This window comes from Moschus berezovskii, chromosome 11, assembly GCF_049115385.1.
Source record: "Moschus berezovskii isolate FMDL1 chromosome 11, NW_MosBer_1.0, whole genome shotgun sequence".
Taxonomy (NCBI): domain Eukaryota; kingdom Metazoa; phylum Chordata; class Mammalia; order Artiodactyla; family Moschidae; genus Moschus; species Moschus berezovskii.
Window position 1 is genome coordinate 8,606,543 of NC_142470.1, and position 18,028 is coordinate 8,624,570.

Genomic DNA, 18,028 nt, shown 5'->3' on the forward strand with positions numbered 1-18,028 from the left:
GCTCTGCCCCCGTCGCTCCCTCCTGGATGCAAGTTCTGAAATGCTCACAGCCCCATCCCAGTCCTGGGAGCTGCCTCTGCCAGGCTGGCTCCCAGGCCTATTTGTCTGAACCCCCCTCTAGTCCTGAATGGCAGTGATTCCTGGGTCACCCGGATGATGGGAGGAGAGGCCCTCTCCACGCCAGAGAGGGGCTTTTGCTCTGTGGGGGTGACTCAGCCCATAGTCATCACAGTGGGAGCTGGGACTTTAGAGACCCTGGCTGCTGTTTGGCTCTGGGGACGCAGCGGTCAGAGGCACAAGGCCAGGCAGGGAGCCGCCTCCTGCCAGGCTCCGAGGTGTTTAACCACATCTTCCCTAAGTCGGATGTTGCAACTTCCTGCAGCCTGGCTCTCCAGCACCCAGGCGGAGGTCCACGTTTTGTTCAACAACCCCCTGGTCAGCACGGGGGAGGCGGGCAGACTCCTCTGGGCCCCCACTGCCACCTCCTCTAACAGAAGCAGTAGAAAGGTGTTCTAGTCTCCCAGGTGCCCCGCGGTGGGCGCGGCGGACCCAGGGTCCCAGGAGCCAGTTGGGGCTGCAGTTCCTGATGCAGGGAGTGCCCACCAGGCCTGCAGCCGGGCCCTGGCCTTCCCAGTCCACACTGTGGTCCCTGAAGCCCCTCAGTGGGTGTGTGAGGCCAGGCTAGTCACTGTTCCCACTGTTCAGAAGGGAACACTGAGGCCCTTTAGGGTTCGATGATCTTCCACAAGGCTTGGCAAATGACAGCCAGGGAGCCAAATTGGGCCCATCACCTGTCTGAGTAAATCCAGTTTTATTGGCCCGTTTGTTCACACCCTGTCTGCACTAACTTTCCTGCTACGGCAGCGGGTGGAATGGCTGGGATGGAGGTCACCGGCCTGCAAAGCTGAGCGCATTTACCATCTGGCCCTCTGTGGGGGGAGTGTGCAGGCCCCTGATGGAGGGAGGGTCTCTGGGCGTCTCTGGTACCCTCTCTGCTGTGTTTCGAGGCCTCTCCTGGTGGGGGGGAGGGAGGGTTCCCCCAGTGGTCCTGGCTCTGCCACTCGCTGGCCTTGGCCCCTTGGCAGTGGCCTGACCTTGGAACCTGTTTCTTCATCTGTGAAAGCAGAAGCAGCGACAGCGCCCACGTCTTGGGCTGGTGGGAGGGTTTAAGGAGATGAGGGTTGTCTCGCTGCTGCTGGCGGATTGTTACTGCTGTTAACTGTCACTGCAGCCTCTCCTGTCGCCGTTACTGCAAGAGCGGTGGGGGCTTCAGGCGGGGGCCATCCTGCCAACCTCCTCCATCCGTCCCTCTCCCCGGGCAGGGATCCCTGAAGACTCCAAGGTGGAGGGCCCCGCGTTCACAGACGCCATCCGCATGTACCGCCAGTCCAAGGAGCTCTATGGCACTTGGGAGATGCTGTGTGGGAACGAGGTTCAGGTGAGGCTGGGGAGGCTGCGGAAGTCCACCCAGGGCCCGGAGGGTGGACTGAGCACGCCGGCAGGGCCCCGGGGCACTGGCTGCAGGTTTGGACCCAGACGACGTTTAGGTTCGGATGGGGGTAGGGGCTGAGGTGGGCCACGCAGGTGGTTATTTTTGTTCAGTTGTTACCTGGGCACCGACCCTGGACTAGGGGCTGGGTGCCGCTAAGAAAAACAGGGGCACAGTCTGGGCCCCTAGGGAGCCCTCTGTCTAGCGGGAGAAACACATTCGATGTCCATGTGCCAGCAAGGGGGGCTGGGGGAGTATTCTAGATGGGGAGGCTACGTGTGCAGAGGTCCTGAGCTGGGGCCCCTGTTGGATCCTGCAGGACAGCCACGCAGATCATCCGGGGCTTCTGGGAAGGATGCTCGGGAGACAGGGCAGTGGGGACATGGAGCAAAGGGCTGCTTTGAAAGGGGCTTGAGTGGCTGGGTTTGCCGGGACATGGAGAGGGGCTGGGCACGCTCCAAACCCTGCCCCTGCCTCCCGGCCTCAGATCCTGAGTAACCTGGTGATGGAGGAGCTGGGCCCGGAGCTGAAGGCAGAGCTGGTGCCCCGGCTGAAGGGGAAACCGCAGGAGCGGCAGCGGCAGTGGATCCAGGTGGGCGGCCTGGGCTCGGGAGTGGGGGGGGCACCCACGGCTGCCCGGCTCCCCCAGCCCGACGCTGACACTGGCGCCGATGCCCTGCCCACAGATCTCAGATGCTGTGTACCGCATGGTATACGAACAGGCCAAGGCACGCTTTGAGGCGGTGCTATCCAAGCTGCAGCTGACCCGGCCGGCCATGGAGGCAGTCATCCGCACCGACATGGACCAGATCATCACCTCCAAGGAGCACCTGGCCAGCAAGATCCGAGGTAGGCAGGCCGCCTGCTCTGGTTGTCATCACTGGGCGGGCATGCTGGTACCTCCCGCCCTTTGGGGGTCAGGGCCTCCCTCCTGCCTCTTTCAGGGATCCATGTACATGTCACAGCGGTGACTTGATTCATTGATTATTTTTTGGAAGCCAGAGTGAAATCTGAGCCCTTGTTCTTCCAACCCCTGTGAGTCGTTTGGTGGCTGTTATTTCCTTTCTTGGGCCTCATGGTGCAGCCAGTGGGATCTCAGTTCCCTGATCAGGGATCGAATGTGCGCTTCTACTGCAGGAAGCCTTAACCACTGGATCACTGGGAAAGTCCCAGGTGGCTTTTGTCTCTATAGACCCAGATCTTGGTGACCCAAGTGATGTTAGGCGGCTCCAGCCTTCTGTTCCTCTTCGGGCAATCAGATTTACCACGGGCCATTTTAGCAACATTATCTGGGCTTCGGGTGACCCACGTTGAGCCTGCCTGGCCTTTCCCAGGTCAGCTGGTGCTGCTTTCTGTCCTGAGCCTGGTAGGATCCTTTGGTCACTGTCCCCCCACCCCACATCCCTGGCCACGGGTGTGGCGGCCATCAGTTCCCCGAGAGTTACTCTCTACCAGTTGTCCTTGGTGTGAGCTGGGGAGGACACTGAGTTGACATTTACCGTGTGGAACAAACAGCGTTAGCCGGACAGGGGAGGAGGAGGGACGTCAGAACACCCTTGGGTGAAAATGCCTTGGTGGAACCTCTTAGAGATGGTCTCTGCCTGGGGGAGGCTGCCTTTTCCACAGTTTAGGCTGAGCCAGAGCAGAATTTGGGCTCAGGGTTTGCACAACCCAGAGGCTCCTTGAATCCACTGGGGTGTTTTTCATTTTTTTAAAAAAACAAAGGAGCAATATCCCGCTCCGGCCTCCAAAGATGAGTTTTCTCTTCCTCCAGCTAAATGGAAAGACTGCTGACCTTGAGACCTTTACATGGTCGTTTTCTTCGTTTCTTGACGTCATAGTTTCAGGAATTTGAGGATCTGCTCTGAGAATGCCTTGGTATCTGTGCTCCACTGTTAACCATTCCTCAAGAACCCTTCCCTTTGCTCATGTTGTCACCAGTGGTCTTCTCTAAAGAATGACACAGCCGCCTGCCTCTAGCCTAGGGACCTGGGACGGTGGGGCTTGCACTGGGGGTGCCATCCGCTAACCAGCGCCCTCGGCGCAGCCTCCATTCTCCCCAAGGCGGAGGTTTGTGTCCGGAACCACGTCCAGCCCTACATCCCATCCATCCTGGAGGCCCTCATGGTGCCCACCAGCCAGGGCTTCACAGAAGTGCGGGACGTCTTCTTCAAGGAAGTCACCGACATGAACCTGAACGTCATCAACGAGGGTGGCATCGACAAGCTGGGCGAGGTGAGATGGGCCCTGGGTTTGGTTTTGGGTCTGGTCTGGCCCCCATCAGGCTCCCACTGTGATGAGGGCAGGCCCTTTCCCTCCTGGGCATAACCTGTGAACAGAGGATCTGGAGGAGGCGTGGAGCTGGGCACGTCCATAGATGCCATTTTTGTGCCCCTCACAGATGGAGTTGGCCCCTGTCACTTCTGAGTTAGCTGATTCTTGGGTTGAACGGCCTTCCACAGACCCCATGTTAGGGTAGTCAACTGCCTGGAACCCCACTTAATTGTCAGGTCTGGCAGATAGAATTGGCCCTGTGATCTTAGCCTCTTCTCCACCCTGCACCGAGGAGTTCCATTGACAATAATAATCATAGACTTTGAGAACCATAGAGGACCCTGGAGATCACAAAAACCCATCTCCAGATTTGGAGGCCAAGGAAACCAAGGCCCAGAGATGGTGAGTGGTTTGCCCAGGGTTGCCCAGCACTCAGGCCAGCCTGGCTGCACACGCGGTGCTGCCGTACCCCTCCCCTGCCTGCAGATCCTCGTCCTTCCAGTCCCAGTCCTCCAGCGCTTTCCCTGGTGATCACCACCCCCGGATGGCCTTCCCCGGTGCCAGTGCCAGCCCTGGGGGCTGGACTCAGGGGGCCCAGGGCCTGTGGGGGCTGCCCGGCCCCTCCGGCAGCCCCAGCTCAGGTCCCTCGTGTGTCGCTGCCCCCCTGCAGTACATGGAGAAGCTGTCCCAGCTGGCATACCACCCCCTCAAGATGCACAGCTGCTATGAGAAGATGGAGCCGCTGCGGCTCGACGGGCTGCAGCAGCGCTTTGACGTGTCCAGCGTGTCTGTGTTCAAGCAGCGAGCCCAGATCCACATGCGCGAGGTGGGCACAGGGCTTGCCTGCGCCCTGGCTCTCCCCGCAATCCTGCATGTTCTCTCCTGCTCCGGTCTCTTGGCCATGCTCTTGGATCTGTTTGGATGCCTGTCCCTCTGTCCACCTGGCTAAGTCAGACTCACCTCTTGGGCCTCAGAGACCACTTCCTCCAGGAAGCCCTCCTGGCTCCTTAAACTCCTTCCCACAGGGCCCAGACCCTCTGTTCCCCTGGGGCAAGGGGAGTTGGCGCTGGTGCCTGGCAGTTAGCCAGTGCTCTAGACAGTCAGCATAGGAGTGAGCTAGTGAAGGGGTGTCTGAGTACCTGGACACCCCTTCCTCCCAGGGGGGCACCCCTCCTCCCGGGGGGCACCCCTCCTCCCCAGGGGGGCACACCTTCACATGCCCTGTGGTACACTCCGCCTCCAGCAAATGGACAACGCTGTGTACACCTTCGAGACCCTGCTGCACCAGGAGCTGGGGAAGGGGCCCACCAAGGAGGAGCTGTGCAAGTCCATCCAGCGCATCCTGGAGCGGGTGCTGAAGGTGAGCCGGCTGGCCAGGCCCTGCCCCTCTACCCTGGGAGGGAGATGGGGGCCTGGGTGAGATGGGGGAGCTGATGGAGCCCCCTGACCCGGAGCTCCCCACGCCCCGGCCCCTCGTTCCTGGCAGAAATACGACTACGACAGCAGCACTGTGCGGAAGCGCTTCTTCCGGGAGGCGCTGCTGCAGATTACCATCCCATTCCTGCTCAAGAAGCTGGCGCCCACCTGCAAGTCGGTGAGCAGCCCTCCACTCCCGCCTGCCCCCTGCCCCCCGCCCAGAGCCTGACCCGCAGCCCTGACCAGCCCTGTCTCTGCCCCTACACCCGCCCGGCCGGCAGGAGCTGTCCCGGTTCCAGGAGCTGATCTTCGAGGACTTTGCCAGGTTCATCCTGGTGGAGAACACGTACGAGGAGGTGGTCCTGCAGACGGTCATGAAGGACATCCTCCAGGGTCAGTGCCGCCGGCCTCTGGGGGCGGGTGGGTGCAGCGCCAGATGGGGCTGGCCTGCCATGTGGTCCCTGTTAGGGCTCCACTGCTGGCGGGCGGCGGAGGAGGCGCCCAGAGGCTTCCTGGTGGGGTCAGCTAAGCTGCAAAGGGGAGACTTAGGCCGAGGGCTGTGGTGGGCCCACTGTTCGTGGTATGGGCCGGGGGGCAGCGTCGCGTCCCTGTGCCTGTTTCTTTGAGAGTCCTTGGCACTCTGGGGAGTGTCAGGCGGGTGATGGGGGTCAGGGTCCCACCCCCTGCTTCCGTGCTGAAGCCTCAAAGAAGCTTCATCCGGTCGCACCACCCACTCAGGCTGAGGGCCTGTGACGCGCGTCGCGCCGTGGGGGGTCACACAGCGCCCCCACTCAGTGCCCCGTCGCCCCCTGCTGTCCCGCAGCCGTGAAGGAGGCCGCCGTGCAGAGGAAACACAACCTGTACCGCGACAGCGTGGTCATGCACAGCAGCGACCCCAACCTGCACCTGCTGGCCGAGGGCGCGCCCATCGACTGGGGCGAGGAGTACGGGGGCCCCGGCGTCCAGGAAGCAGCCCCCCTCTCGGAGAAGCGCCGGCGTGCCAAGCAGGTGGTGTCCGTGGTGCAGGACGAGGACGCGGGGCTGCCCTTCGAGGCTGCCCCTGAGCCGCCGTCGCCCTCGTCCCTGGACGGCGTCACCGAGCTCCGCGGCCTGCTGGCCGGGGATCTGCGGGCCGAGAGCCCCCCGCTGGCCGGCCCCCTGCTCAACGGGGCCCCCGTGCAGGAGAGCCCCCAGCCCGGGCTGGCCCCCGAGGCCACCTCACCGCCCGCCTCACCCCTCCGGCAGCTCCCGTCTGAAAAGCTTGTGGGCCTCGAGCCTCCCAAGCCCAGCGACCAGGAGACTGGCGAGCAGGTGTCCGGCCCAGGCGGCCGCCCCCCAATCCACACCACCACCGAGGACAGTGCGGGGGTGCAGACCGAGTTCTAGGCAGGTCGCCCCCGGAGCCTCTGTTGGACACAGCACATGGGCCACTCCCTCCGGGGCCCTGGCTCGGGCTCTGGGCAGGGAGCACGGGATCTGTGCCTTCCGGGCGGGGCGGGGGGGGGCAGGGCTGGTGTGGCACCGAGGGGGCTGGGCGGGGATAGGCCCACTTGAGTCACTTTATGGGTTTGGTCACACTTGGTTGCTCTGTTTTCTCTTCTGTGGGATGATCGCGGCTTTCCTGCTCCTGGGGGGAGGGGGGCCAGGCACAGATGGGGGCTGGGAGCACTCAGCTGCCCTGGCTCCCTGAGTCCGCCCTCCCTGCTTGCCTGCCTCTGCGGCCCATTCCCCTGGTGGGTCTTGCCATCCGTGGAAGGAGGGCAGTGAGAGCCGCATCCACCGCCTCGCTTCTCCCATCACCGAGGAGGCCTGTTAGAACCAGGAGGCCCGAGTGCCGAGGCCCGTCTCTGGGCCCTTGAGGCCAGTTTTGGAGTGGACTCTGGCCTGGCTCTCCCACCCCAGGTGAAGGGACATGCAAGAAGGTCTTGAGGCGGGGGGATCCTGGGGGAGGGCTGCCTCTCGAGGTGAGGTGGGAACGGGAAAGGCCTGGAACGTGCTGGTCTGGGGAGAGGACGTGTCTGAGGGAAGGAAGGGGTGACCTCTGCAGAGATACTGCTGGCGGGGTGGGTGGGGTGCACTTGGAGGGTTGCTGGAAGCTGAGACTCTGCTCACCTCCACTTACTGGGGTCTAGTCTCTAGGAGTCCCTCTGTCTGGCTGGGCTGGGGGTGGGGACATTGCTCAGTGGCAGGCCTGGGCGGGTGTGGACGCTGTCTTCTCCGTGGGCCACTTCCAAGGTACACGCTGTCCCCCGAGGGAGCTGGCAGGGCTCGGGAGGGGCCAGGGGAGGGGCCATGGTGCCCCAGAACACCACGAGCATTTGGGGTGGGCTGGGGCTCTAATGCACCACACCCTGACAACCCCAGGGCTGTTCATATGGCCCAGGTGTTCCCCACTCCTCAGCTCCTTCTTCCTGAGGGTGAGCGTTAAGCCGAGGTCATCCCCAGGGGCTGGGGCCACCTGGTTTTCCCAGGCCCTCTCTTCTGCTGCTTTGGAGGGCAGGTAGGGCAGAAGCCTACTCCTTCAGGGTCCTCTCACCGCCCCCCCAGCCCTGCATCTCCCATCCCCTGGATCTGCTTCCTGGGCCAGAGCCTGGGACCCACAGGACGTGCGGCGCTGGCTGGCGCTCAGGGACCCCCTTTGAGTCCCCCCCAGCCCCAATCTCAACGCCGAACTAACCTCTTCCACCAATACATTCCGTCTGAAGACGCTTTCCTCTGGTGCCTTCTCTTGGGACTTCCCAATCATCCTTCCCAGATATTGTATTGAAAATATTATGCAAACTGTTTAAGCTTCTACTAATCAATAAAATGCTTTATTTAAAGCCAGTGGCCCCTGTGTGATGCTGGCTGGGTGGGAGATCTGGGCTGGAGATGGACCTGTGCACCTTGACTTTCGGGGCTGGTCGCTTACAGGAGCACATGACCAGAGTGCTCCTATGAACCCATTTTCCAGAGGAGAAAACTGAGGCCCAGTGAGGAGGGGCACAGTAGGTGGGTGACTAGCCTGATGGCAGCTCAGACAGCTTCCTCTGCCAAGGGTCTGTGCAGGGTGGGCCTCTGGCAACTCCGGGCGACGGGAAGGGCAGCTGCTTTACGGCCGTGGTGGGCGGGCTCACACTGGATCCAAACAGTGACGCCCATGTTTAGACTCCTGCTCACAAGGCGAGCACTCCTGCGTGCTTGCCGTGGGCTGTGCGCCCTACCTGCAGGATGAGGTAACCTCTGGGGGACGGGCACCATCATCACACCAGTGTGTAAGCTGAGGCCCAGTGGGGCGGGGAGCCTGGGCAGAGCTTCTGGGTCATGGGGACAGGCTGCCCCTGCTGGGTGGGCACCTTGGGGGATGGGGGATGGTGGCCGAAGGTCCGTCAACAAGGGCGGAGGTGAGAAAACCAGGGCTCAAGCCGGGTCTTGCTGTTGACTTTGGCAAGTCACCAAACCCAGCCTCAGGCTGCTCACCTATAAAAAGGGGACTCGTGAGGGTTCAAGGAGACCCGCCAAATGCCCCGCTCTGCAATGTGGCCCTGCCCATCTCAGGCTGCCATCTCCCCTCTTAGCGGAGCTCAGGAGGGTGTGGGGTGGGGGAGAACCTGGAAAGCAGGACTCTGTCCACAAGGGGCTGTCACCTGTCTCAGCCACAGGACTGACCGGGTCAGTGAGGCAGGGAGAGAGGGCTTGGCCCTGCCTCCCACCAGCTCTCACGCGGGGCCCAGGATGAGGCCACAGTGCCCCCTGGTGGCTGCCGGCCTGGGTTAGGGCCCCCTACGGTCCCTCACTGAACAGGTGGGGACATAGGGCCTGGAAGGCTGGCCAGGGTCCGAGTAACCTGGAGGCAGAGCCCAGGCACCCCAGCAGGCCTGCCTCTAGCCCAGAGAGAAAGCTGCCCTTGGCTCAAAATGATCTGCCCCAAAACGCAAGACCAAGTTCAGCTCGGCTGCAAGCACAAGGAGCACCGCTCCCTTTGGACTTGTGCAGTGAGTGACCTGCACAACTGCACGGGTTCGGAGTCAAGATGCTTCTGTCCCAGTTGCAGGGCCCCGGGCCCCCTGGTCTGGGATAATGGTTACACAGCACACAAGGCGGCCCACACGGCCCCACCTGCTCCGAGGACTTTCCAAGCCTGTCTCCTCCTGGGTCCGGTCTCTCCACCTGCAAAAGGGAGGTGTGGGTAACTTCACACACCTCACCCCCACTTCCCCCCTCCCTGGGCTCCACCAGGGCCAGTGATGACTCGGGAGGAGCAGGTTGGAGATGGGTTTATTGATGTTCCTGCTTCAGGTCTTTGAAGCTCAGGGTCTGCTCCTAAGCTGCGTGGGGAGAGAAGGTACAAGTCTGTGGAATAGAAGGGCCCAGAGCTCAGGGGTGGGTGGTGGGTGCGGGGCAGCAGGGAGGGAGGCCAGGGGGGGCTGACGTCGCTCGGGGCACCAGGCCCACGCTGAACACCTTCTGGCCAGTCAATCCCAGGAAAGGTTGCAGTGGCCGCCCATGCCCTGGGTCAGGGCTCCCACCACCCCTGCTGAGTGGGATGGCGCTGCCCGGGTTCCCCTGAGGAGGACACCGAGGCTCCAGGAGGGGTTGTGACTTCCGCTGCTCCCACCCTAGTCCCTGTGGTCCTGCAGCGAGGGGTCCCCCCACCCCTCTACAGGATTTAAACTGCTCAGTCCTTGGGCAGAAATGCTCCTGTCTCCACCTGGCCTAGGACAGGGGGTGGGCCGGACCAGCCCGTGGGGAATAGGAGGGAGCAGAGCCCCAGGTCCGAGGGTGGCAGAGGCCAGCGCTCAGCTGCTGTGGTAGATGCGGAGGCGCTGGGTGATGTCCTGGCGACACAGCGGGCAGGTGCGCAGGGGCTGGCAGCACAGCTGGCAGCAGCAGACGTGGCCGCAGTTGAGGAAGATCATCTGGGCCTGGGGGGATGGAGAGCAGGAGCGTCGGGGCCCCAGCCTGGCCGGTGCCCCGTCCTTCCCCCGAAGATTTGACCGCACGGTCGTCAGACTCCATTCCCCGTCCATCACAGGATGCCACCTCCCTCCCTGGACACGCTCCATGCCCCGGCCCTCTGTACCAGCCATTCAGGGTTGGGGGGAGTGTGGTCCATGGCCTGTCTCACCAGTCCTGCTGTTATAGGATGTGCAGGCTGCTCCCAATTTAGGGATTTTTATGCACTTTGCCTCAAAATGACCCCAACATTATGGATCACAAGCCGTGGACGTGTCCATGCTTTGCCTCAGCATTTCCTCTTTTTAGGAGAGACAGGAAGCCATCTCTGGGGCCCAGAGCAGGGGTTTGGTTAAATTAATAACCACCAAGTCTTCCTCCAACCCCATATCATGGCATTCCCTGGGGCCAGCAAAGACCATGGGGTAATCAAACTGTTAACATGTGACCTTTTATAAGTAGGATCACCTGGTGGAGGGAACAGGTTTGTTTTATATGTTATGTTGTTTAATTTTTTATAACAGCTGTTAATTTTGTTTTTAAAACTAAGAGTTTTGAAAAAAACCTCTCCAGAGAAAATTTTGTTGATATTTAATGACGGGAAATTTCCCTGGATGAATTTAAAAAACTCTTCTGTAAAAGAAAGAAAAGGCCCAGCAAATGCTGTCAGCATTGCTCATGTTTTAGGTCCTGGGATCATAGGTCATTTTAGTTTCCTGTATTTTCCAAAATTTCTAATGAACACAACATATTTCTAAACTCTCTGCAGAATGAATCACCTGTGGCGGAGAGGCTCAGGAGGGCGACAGGTGCTGGCAGGTGGGTGGGGGTGAGGATGGTGGCCCCGAGGGTTGGGCCCGTCACCCCTAGACTTACCTCCCGTTCCAGGCACACCACACACTCTGAGGTCTGTACCTCCAGCAGCTCTGCAGGGGGAGCTGAGGGTCTCACTGCCTCAGGCAGCTCCTCAGGAGCTGTGGGCAGGACCCCACCCTCGGGTGGCTTCAGCAGCTCTGTGGGGACAGACAGAGGCTGAGCCAGGGTCCTGACCATCTGACCCCGTCCCTCCCCGGCCCAGCCTGCCTTAAGTGGACAGAGAGCTGGAGGTGGGGGGTGCTCCCACACACCCTCTTGTTTCTCTTTGCCGAGCGTTATTCCCCATCTATAAAGTGGGAGGGCTGGGACCCTGGGCAACTGAGACCTCTTACCCCTAACACACCCTGAACCCCTCTGGGCTACCCTGCAAACAGGGCTCATCACTGTCAGAGATGAGAAATCAGGGAGGGAAAGCCGCTTGCCTAAGGCCAGGGGGCCACCTGGTGGTGGAGCCGTAGGGCCAGGAACCCTGCGTGAGGGGCCCTGGGGGGAACCTGACCTTGAGCACAGATTCTCCACCAGGGGCCCAGGTGCAGGGGACCCAGAGGAGCAGGGAAAGGACTAACTAGCTCTCAAGGCTGCTCCCCCTGCCCTGGGAGAGCCCCCAGCATACCCACTGCTCTGCCCTAAGCCAGCATCCTCTCCCCGGGTCCCAACCACCCGAAGCAGGACATGAGAACCCATCTCCCATCGCACCAGCGGCACCCGAGGCTCTTCCTCCCTGAGCGCCCTCCCCTCACAGCACGCTGTTCACTTAGTCTGTGGTTTAAATTACTAGTAGTATTTCTTATAATTGGGAAAAAAACCTTATGGTTTCTTTTTTTAAAAAGCCTGTCACAACCACCCTAGACCTTCTAAGGGTCTGGTGGTGCCCCCCAAACCGCCGCCTAGTGGGCGGGCGTGTCTCTACTTCATGGAACATATGTTGAGTCCTGAGATTTGGAGAATTGTCAGGAAGATGCCTGAGGCTCTGCTGCCCCTGAATAAGAAGGAGTTGTCCTGCCCCGGCCCCTCCCCGGAGGGCGGCCACGGTCAGGGAGAAGCCCTCAGGGTTAGGGTTAAGCTCTCCCTGCCTCGGTTTCCTCATCCCTCAAAGGAGGACAGCAGCGGCGCGCATCTCGTGGGGCTGCACGAAGGAGACCTGACACGGAGACTGTGTCCGACGCCTGACACCTGCCCCGGGCAGAGTGCTGGGCACCGGTGGGCACCGGGTCCTGACACCTGTCCTGCGCAGCGCGGAGACCCCGACTCCTCCCATACCCCCAACCCCTGCCCCGATCCCTCCTCAGCCACAGCCCCTCCCCGTCTCCCAGTCCACATCACACACATCTCTGTTCACACCACACACCTGCCCCGGGCACAGTGCTGGGCACCGGTGGGCACTGGGTCCTGACACCTGTCCTGCGCAGCGCGGAGACCCCGACTCCTCCCATACCCCCAACCCCTGCCCCGATCCCTCCTCAGCCACAGCCCCTCCCCGTCTCCCAGTCCATATCACACACATCTCTGTTCACACCACACACCTGCTCCGGGCACAGTGCTGGGCACCGGTGGGCACCGGGTCCTGACACCTGTCCTGCGCAGTGCGGAGACCCCGACTCCTCCCATACCCCCAACCCCTGCCCCGATCCCTCCTCAGCCACAGCCCCTCCCCGTCTCCCAGTCCACATCACACACATCTCTGTTCACACCACACACCTGCCCCGGGCACAGTGCTGGGCACCGGTGGGCACTGGGTCCTGACACCTGTCCTGTGCAGTGCGGAGACCCCGACTCCTCCCATACCCCCAACCCCTGCCCCGATCCCTCCTCAGCCACAGCCCCTCCCCGTCTCCCAGTCCACATCATACACATCTCTGTTCACACCACACACCTGCCCCAGGCACAGTGCTGGGCACCGGTGGGCACTGGGTCCTGACACCCGCCCCGGGCACAGTGCTGGGCACCGGTGGGCACTGGGTCCTGACACCTGCCCCGGGCACAGTGCTGGGCACCAGTGGGCACTGGGTCCTGACACCTGTCCTGCGCAGCGCGGAGACCCCGACTCCTCCCATACCCCCAACCCCTGCCCTGATCCCTCCTCAGCCACACGGCCTCCCCGTCTCCCAGTCCACATCACACACATCTCTGTTCACACCACACACCTGCCCCGGGCACAGTGCTGGGCACCAGTGGGCACTGGGTCCTGACACCTGCCCTGGGCATAGTACTGGGCACCAGTGGGCACTGGGTCCAGTGGGTTTCTCCCGCTACTCCAGGGACCCTGAGTATGTGGTTCCTGATGTCAGTAGGGTGGGTTTAGGGAAGCCAGGAGGGTCCCTCCACCACCGTAGGAAAAGTTCATGTTTTCCATTTGGGGGCCTATTTTTCCCATTTATAAATGGCTCCTTTAGGAGGGAAGCTTAAGGACTGGTCGGGGTTGGAAGTGGCCCTTGGGACTCATCCTGAAAGGTAAACAGGTGAGACTCCAGCCACACCCCCGTGTAACGGCTCTGCTAGGAGCCTGGTGTCGGTACCTGGCTGGGTCCTGGCCGCATCCAGCAGCTCCTGGGCTCTGCGCAGGATCTCGTGCTGCAGGCCGGCCTCCGAGACGCCCACCTGCGAGGACCAAGGAGGTGAGTCAGGGCCTGGGCACGGCTGGTCAGGGGGCCCGCGGCGCAGCACAGAGCTGCAAGGACCGTCTCCTCCCTGACTTCTGGCACCTTTGACCGGAAATGTGGAAGCTGACTGGCACGGCAATCAGTGCAGCGGAAGGAGAGGGAAGCCAGCACTGGTGACAGCCCCAGCTCAGCAAGTGCAGGGGCTAGGCCGACAGCTGTGGGCTGTGCCAGTTCACACAGTCAGGCAGTTCACACCGAGGCCGAACTGCTGAAAAGTGGCTGCACAGGACGCTCACAGTCCCTCAGCCTCCAGAGCAAGCGCTCCTGAACTTGGGCAATGTGGCCCATGTAGTCCTTCTGAGCCCCGGTGTCTGTGTCTGCCTCTGTTGAGGGACCAGGCAGTTCAGCAGAGTGGCCAACAGCACGGCCCCTGCACCAGACCAGCCGCCTGGGCTGGACATGGCTCCACTATGTGACCTCAGGCAAACTGCTACCTTGCTGTGTCTCCTACGTTCTCATCTATAAAATGATGATGACTGTACCTGCCTGCCCAGGTTATCGTGTGTGTGTGCTCAGTCATGTCTGACTCTTTGTGAGTCCATGGACCGCAGCCGGCTAGGCTCCTCTGTCCAAGGGATCCTCTAGGCAAGAATGCGGAAGTGGGTTGCCATTTCCTTCTCCAGGGTATCTTCCTGACCCAGGGATTGAACCCACGTTCTTGTGTCTCCTGCACTGGCAGGCAGATTCTTTACCACTGTGCTACCCGGGAAGCCCAGGTTATTATGAGGATTTGATGAATTTATATGTAAAACACGCTTAGGTGCTTATCTAAAACATGCTTAACAGTGTCAAGCACTGTTAAGTATTCGCCAGAGTCAGTATTTGTCTCTTCTGAAAAGTAAATGAATTCATGCAGAATGTACCAGGCGCAGGCAGTGCTGCCGATACAACTGTCAACCCAGGGTGTGAGGAAAGGACGGTCCAGATGATCTCCAAGGACCTGCCCAGCCTATGATGTGAAGATCCCATCTGAAAGGGGCTGCTGGAGGGAACAATCTGGGGTCCGCAGCACCTGCAGCTCTGGCTTTTGTAGCCAGGTGACTGGGGGCAGACAGGGCAGGTGTCCTGGCCTGCTGGGAGCAAGGCAGCCCCAGGACATCTGCAGACGGCAAGCCTTGCCAAGAACTGCATGAAGAGCAAGTCCCCGCTTGGCCATCGGGTCAGGGCCCGCCCACCTCCCTAACCTCCCCCGAGGGGCCGATGCTGTCCACCTTGGCCAGGTCCGCAGGGCCCATCCGGCTCAGCGTGGCCAGTGAGAGGCGGTGGTGGGCAAAGACAGGCAGGTAGTGCTCGGCCGACAGCTCCACCAGGAGGGCCGCCAGCGGGCGCTCTAGGCCTTCTTCCTGCAAGACACACCATGGGAGAAGCCCAGCGCACCACGGACTGGGAAAAACCATGAGGCCATGACTTACAACAGCACACAGAGAGTTCAGATACATATAACAGGTAAAATGCATTCTTGGGACCTTTCCTACCAAGACGGCTGTGTAAGGCATAGAGACAGACGCATGAAGAAGTTAGTTCACTGCCACACGGTAAACCTGACAAAGCCAGCAACGTAAGTGCCCATCAAAGGGGTGGACTGTTGAAGCAAATGAAATCACCCATATCCTAAATCATCAGATCCAGACACACAAGGAGATCTACGTGAACGGGTCTGGAGAACGCTACTGTTGAGGCTCCATTTTTATTAAAAAAAAAAAGAGCATGTGAGGAGGGGGAAGGGACCACCCCTGTTCTGTCCGAGTCCGTGCAGCGGTGAGCACACAGCGGGCTCCACCAGGCAGGGACTGTCTTCCCGCCACCAAAACCAATGCTTTCCCTCTCATTTCTGTGCCCACCCAGGCCGAGTACAGGCCCCGGCGCATCGGTCACCAGAGATGGGAAGGGAATTCCACCAGACAGGCCAGAGAGCTGGCGCTGCCGGGGCCCAGGGCTCCTGCGGGGTGGGTGCGCCTGCAACTCTCACCTGCAGCTTCAAGGACAAGGGTTTCTGGTTCAAGAGCCGCTGATACTGAATCAGCCAGTAATTCTCCTGCTTGGTTTCGCTTTGGGCTTCTAACTCCGTCTGCCAAGAAGGAAGCAGACACTGGTAGTTACAAGTCAGTGAATAGAAACGCTGATGGCACGGACGCCTGTGAACGGCGTACGGATGGACTTGGCGTTTTACCAAGAACATCCCTCTCCACTAACTCTCACCGTTTCATCTGCAGGAACCTGAGCGGCTGACACCTGGCACCCCTGCCCTCTGCTGCCCCGGGCATCATGACTTGGAGGGGAGACACACCTCCCTGTGGGAAAAGCAAAGCACTAGGCAGCTGTCTCCATCCCCCAGGAGGCTCGGTGCATCCTCTGGGTGCCAGCAGGGAGAGAACTTGGATTCTAGGGGTACCTTCAGCTTCCGGAGGGCACCTCACCCACCTTCACCCACAAAGCCGGAGTATTGAGAACAGGAGAGAAGTGTGTCCACACAGGACATGGGCACAGAGACAGACGCACGAGGAAGTCAGCTATTCACGCTGATTTCTCCACCCCGTCACTCAACAAACAACCCGAGTGTCGTTCTGGGCCAGGCACTATTCTAGGTGCTGGGGACGGAGGAGTAACATGAACACCAGCAGCAGCAGCAGGGCGCTTGGTGCCAGTCTGCTGCGCGCCGGGAGATGCCACTTTACTCAGTTCTCACAACTCTGGGAAGCAGTCTCGACGTCATGGGTAAGGAGACCGAGGGACTGGCAGAGTGATTAGCAGACGGCCCGAGAGCCAAGGGCCGCCCTGAGTCAGAGCCAGATTCACACCTAGGATTTGGAGCCTGGGCTCTGAGGCACCAACCCGCCCAGCCAGGACCGCGGCTGCACGCTGGGCATTGGGACTGCAACCTGGGCGTCCCCCAGCCCCCTGGGTGGTCCCTCTTGGACGGAGCTAAGTGACTCCCCTTTTCTGGCCTGGCCCTCTCTGGACTGTGGACACACTTCTCTTTGGGAGTCTGTGACCCTGATGGTCATGTCCTGCTGGGGTGGACAGCAAGTCCCCGAGGTCCCTTGTGGGCAGGAGCCTGGCCATGACAAGGCTGGCCCTGCACAGCACATGTTAACGTGATCTGTACCCAATGGCACAAACATAACACCTGGGCTCGTGCGGGGATCGGGAAGAGACTGGCCTCGCTGTTGTCTGTTCCCGGCACAGGGCCTGGCCCACGGTGGAGCTCGGGGGATGTCTAGGATAACGAAGTGTTTCTAAGAACAGTTTCTAAGAACAGTGAGCTCGGAGGGAAAGTAACCCGGCTCACGGCGAGGATGCCACACGTACCAGGATCTCCCGGAGCTCCTCTTCTCGCTGAGTCTTCTCCTTGAGCAGCTGCTGGAGCAGCGAGCTCAGGGCCCAGCGCTGCTCCGAGATCATCTCCTGTGACACAAGACCATGGCCAGTGCTGGGAGCTCAGGGCACCCCGGCCCCCAAGGTCCCCATGGCGCAGCGGCAGGACACCCCCACCAACTGGTTCTCAGCTGGGGGCTGCGGTGGGCCTGACTCACATCAAGGCTCTGTCCCTGATCTCTGGCCAAGGGCCGGGGGACAGAGCAGACGCGCCCTTCTCCCCAGCCTGCACCTCCCTTCCCCGGGGGAGGAAGGCCGGGCATGGGATCTAGTAGCCAATGACAGTGCAGTGATGAGAAACATCAAACAAAGGAAGTGACGAGCAGCAGGGGCCCTGACTTCGGGCTCACTGACTCCAAAGCGCCTGGGCAGAAGCAAAGGGCAAGAGGGGTGAGGGACCCATGCCAGCCAGCATGGAAGAATGGGCACATCCCAGAGAGCCCCATCTGTGTCCACGTTCCACTCCTCTCTTCCTCTTGGAACATCCCATGGGGACCCCAAAAATGGGAGCCCCACAGCTCCAACAGGCAGGAGATAGGCACCCTCCAAGCATGGTGGTTGAGGGTTGAGCGCCCCTAACCTCGGCATGCCTAAGGCCTGTCCCACTGATCTCTGACGGCCCCATGACACAGGCTGGGTCTAGAAGACTTCTATTTTATGCAGGGGCAACCTGGAAACCTGGGTAGGGGAAGCAACCTACCTAAGGTCATACGGTGGCAGACCTGTGACCAGGACTCCAGACCCTAGCTCTCTTCTGCATTGAGAGGCCCACAGGATAAACAAAGGCTTGTCCGCTGAGGACAGACACGGGGACGGAGACGGACAGAAGGCTCTGCTCCAAAGCCTGGTACGGGGCACCTCCCTCTCACACTGTGGACCCAGCCCCTCTGAACGACTGGGGAGACTGAGGCACAGAACAGGGAAAGGCCCGACCCTCTGGCCCTTTTCCCTCCCGGCCCAGGGCACACAGCAAGGGCCAGAGATCAGAGGCGCTGCCTGCAGG

The 18,028-nt window shown here is 60.9% G+C and overlaps 2 protein-coding genes across 5 annotated transcripts in view; one reads left to right on the forward strand and one right to left on the reverse strand.

Moving 5' to 3' along the window:
* NIBAN2 (niban apoptosis regulator 2) overlaps positions 1-8,001 on the forward strand; it is a 53,339-nt gene extending 45,338 nt beyond the window's left edge. The window contains exons 6-14 of the mRNA XM_055400937.2: positions 1,323-1,438; positions 1,977-2,081; positions 2,176-2,338; positions 3,537-3,724; positions 4,434-4,589; positions 5,007-5,123; positions 5,250-5,357; positions 5,461-5,572; positions 6,003-8,001. Coding sequence (XP_055256912.2) covers positions 1,323-1,438; positions 1,977-2,081; positions 2,176-2,338; positions 3,537-3,724; positions 4,434-4,589; positions 5,007-5,123; positions 5,250-5,357; positions 5,461-5,572; positions 6,003-6,565 — 1,628 coding nt within the window. The 3' untranslated portion in view covers positions 6,566-8,001. The remainder of the gene's footprint in view (positions 1-1,322; positions 1,439-1,976; positions 2,082-2,175; positions 2,339-3,536; positions 3,725-4,433; positions 4,590-5,006; positions 5,124-5,249; positions 5,358-5,460; positions 5,573-6,002) is intronic.
* Positions 8,002-9,420: 1,419 nt separating this feature from the next.
* LRSAM1 (leucine rich repeat and sterile alpha motif containing 1) overlaps positions 9,421-18,028 on the reverse strand; it is a 34,364-nt gene continuing 25,756 nt past the window's right edge. For all 4 annotated transcript variants that reach the window (XM_055400940.2, XM_055400939.2, XM_055400941.2 and 1 more), the window contains 6 exons: positions 16,960-17,055; positions 15,620-15,718; positions 14,862-14,993; positions 13,507-13,588; positions 10,991-11,127; positions 9,421-10,083 (listed from right to left, as the gene is read on the reverse strand). In XM_055400940.2, the coding sequence (XP_055256915.2) occupies positions 9,958-10,083; positions 10,991-11,127; positions 13,507-13,588; positions 14,862-14,993; positions 15,620-15,718; positions 16,960-17,055 (672 nt within the window). In that variant the 3' untranslated portion in view covers positions 9,421-9,957. The remainder of the gene's footprint in view (positions 10,084-10,990; positions 11,128-13,506; positions 13,589-14,861; positions 14,994-15,619; positions 15,719-16,959; positions 17,056-18,028) is intronic.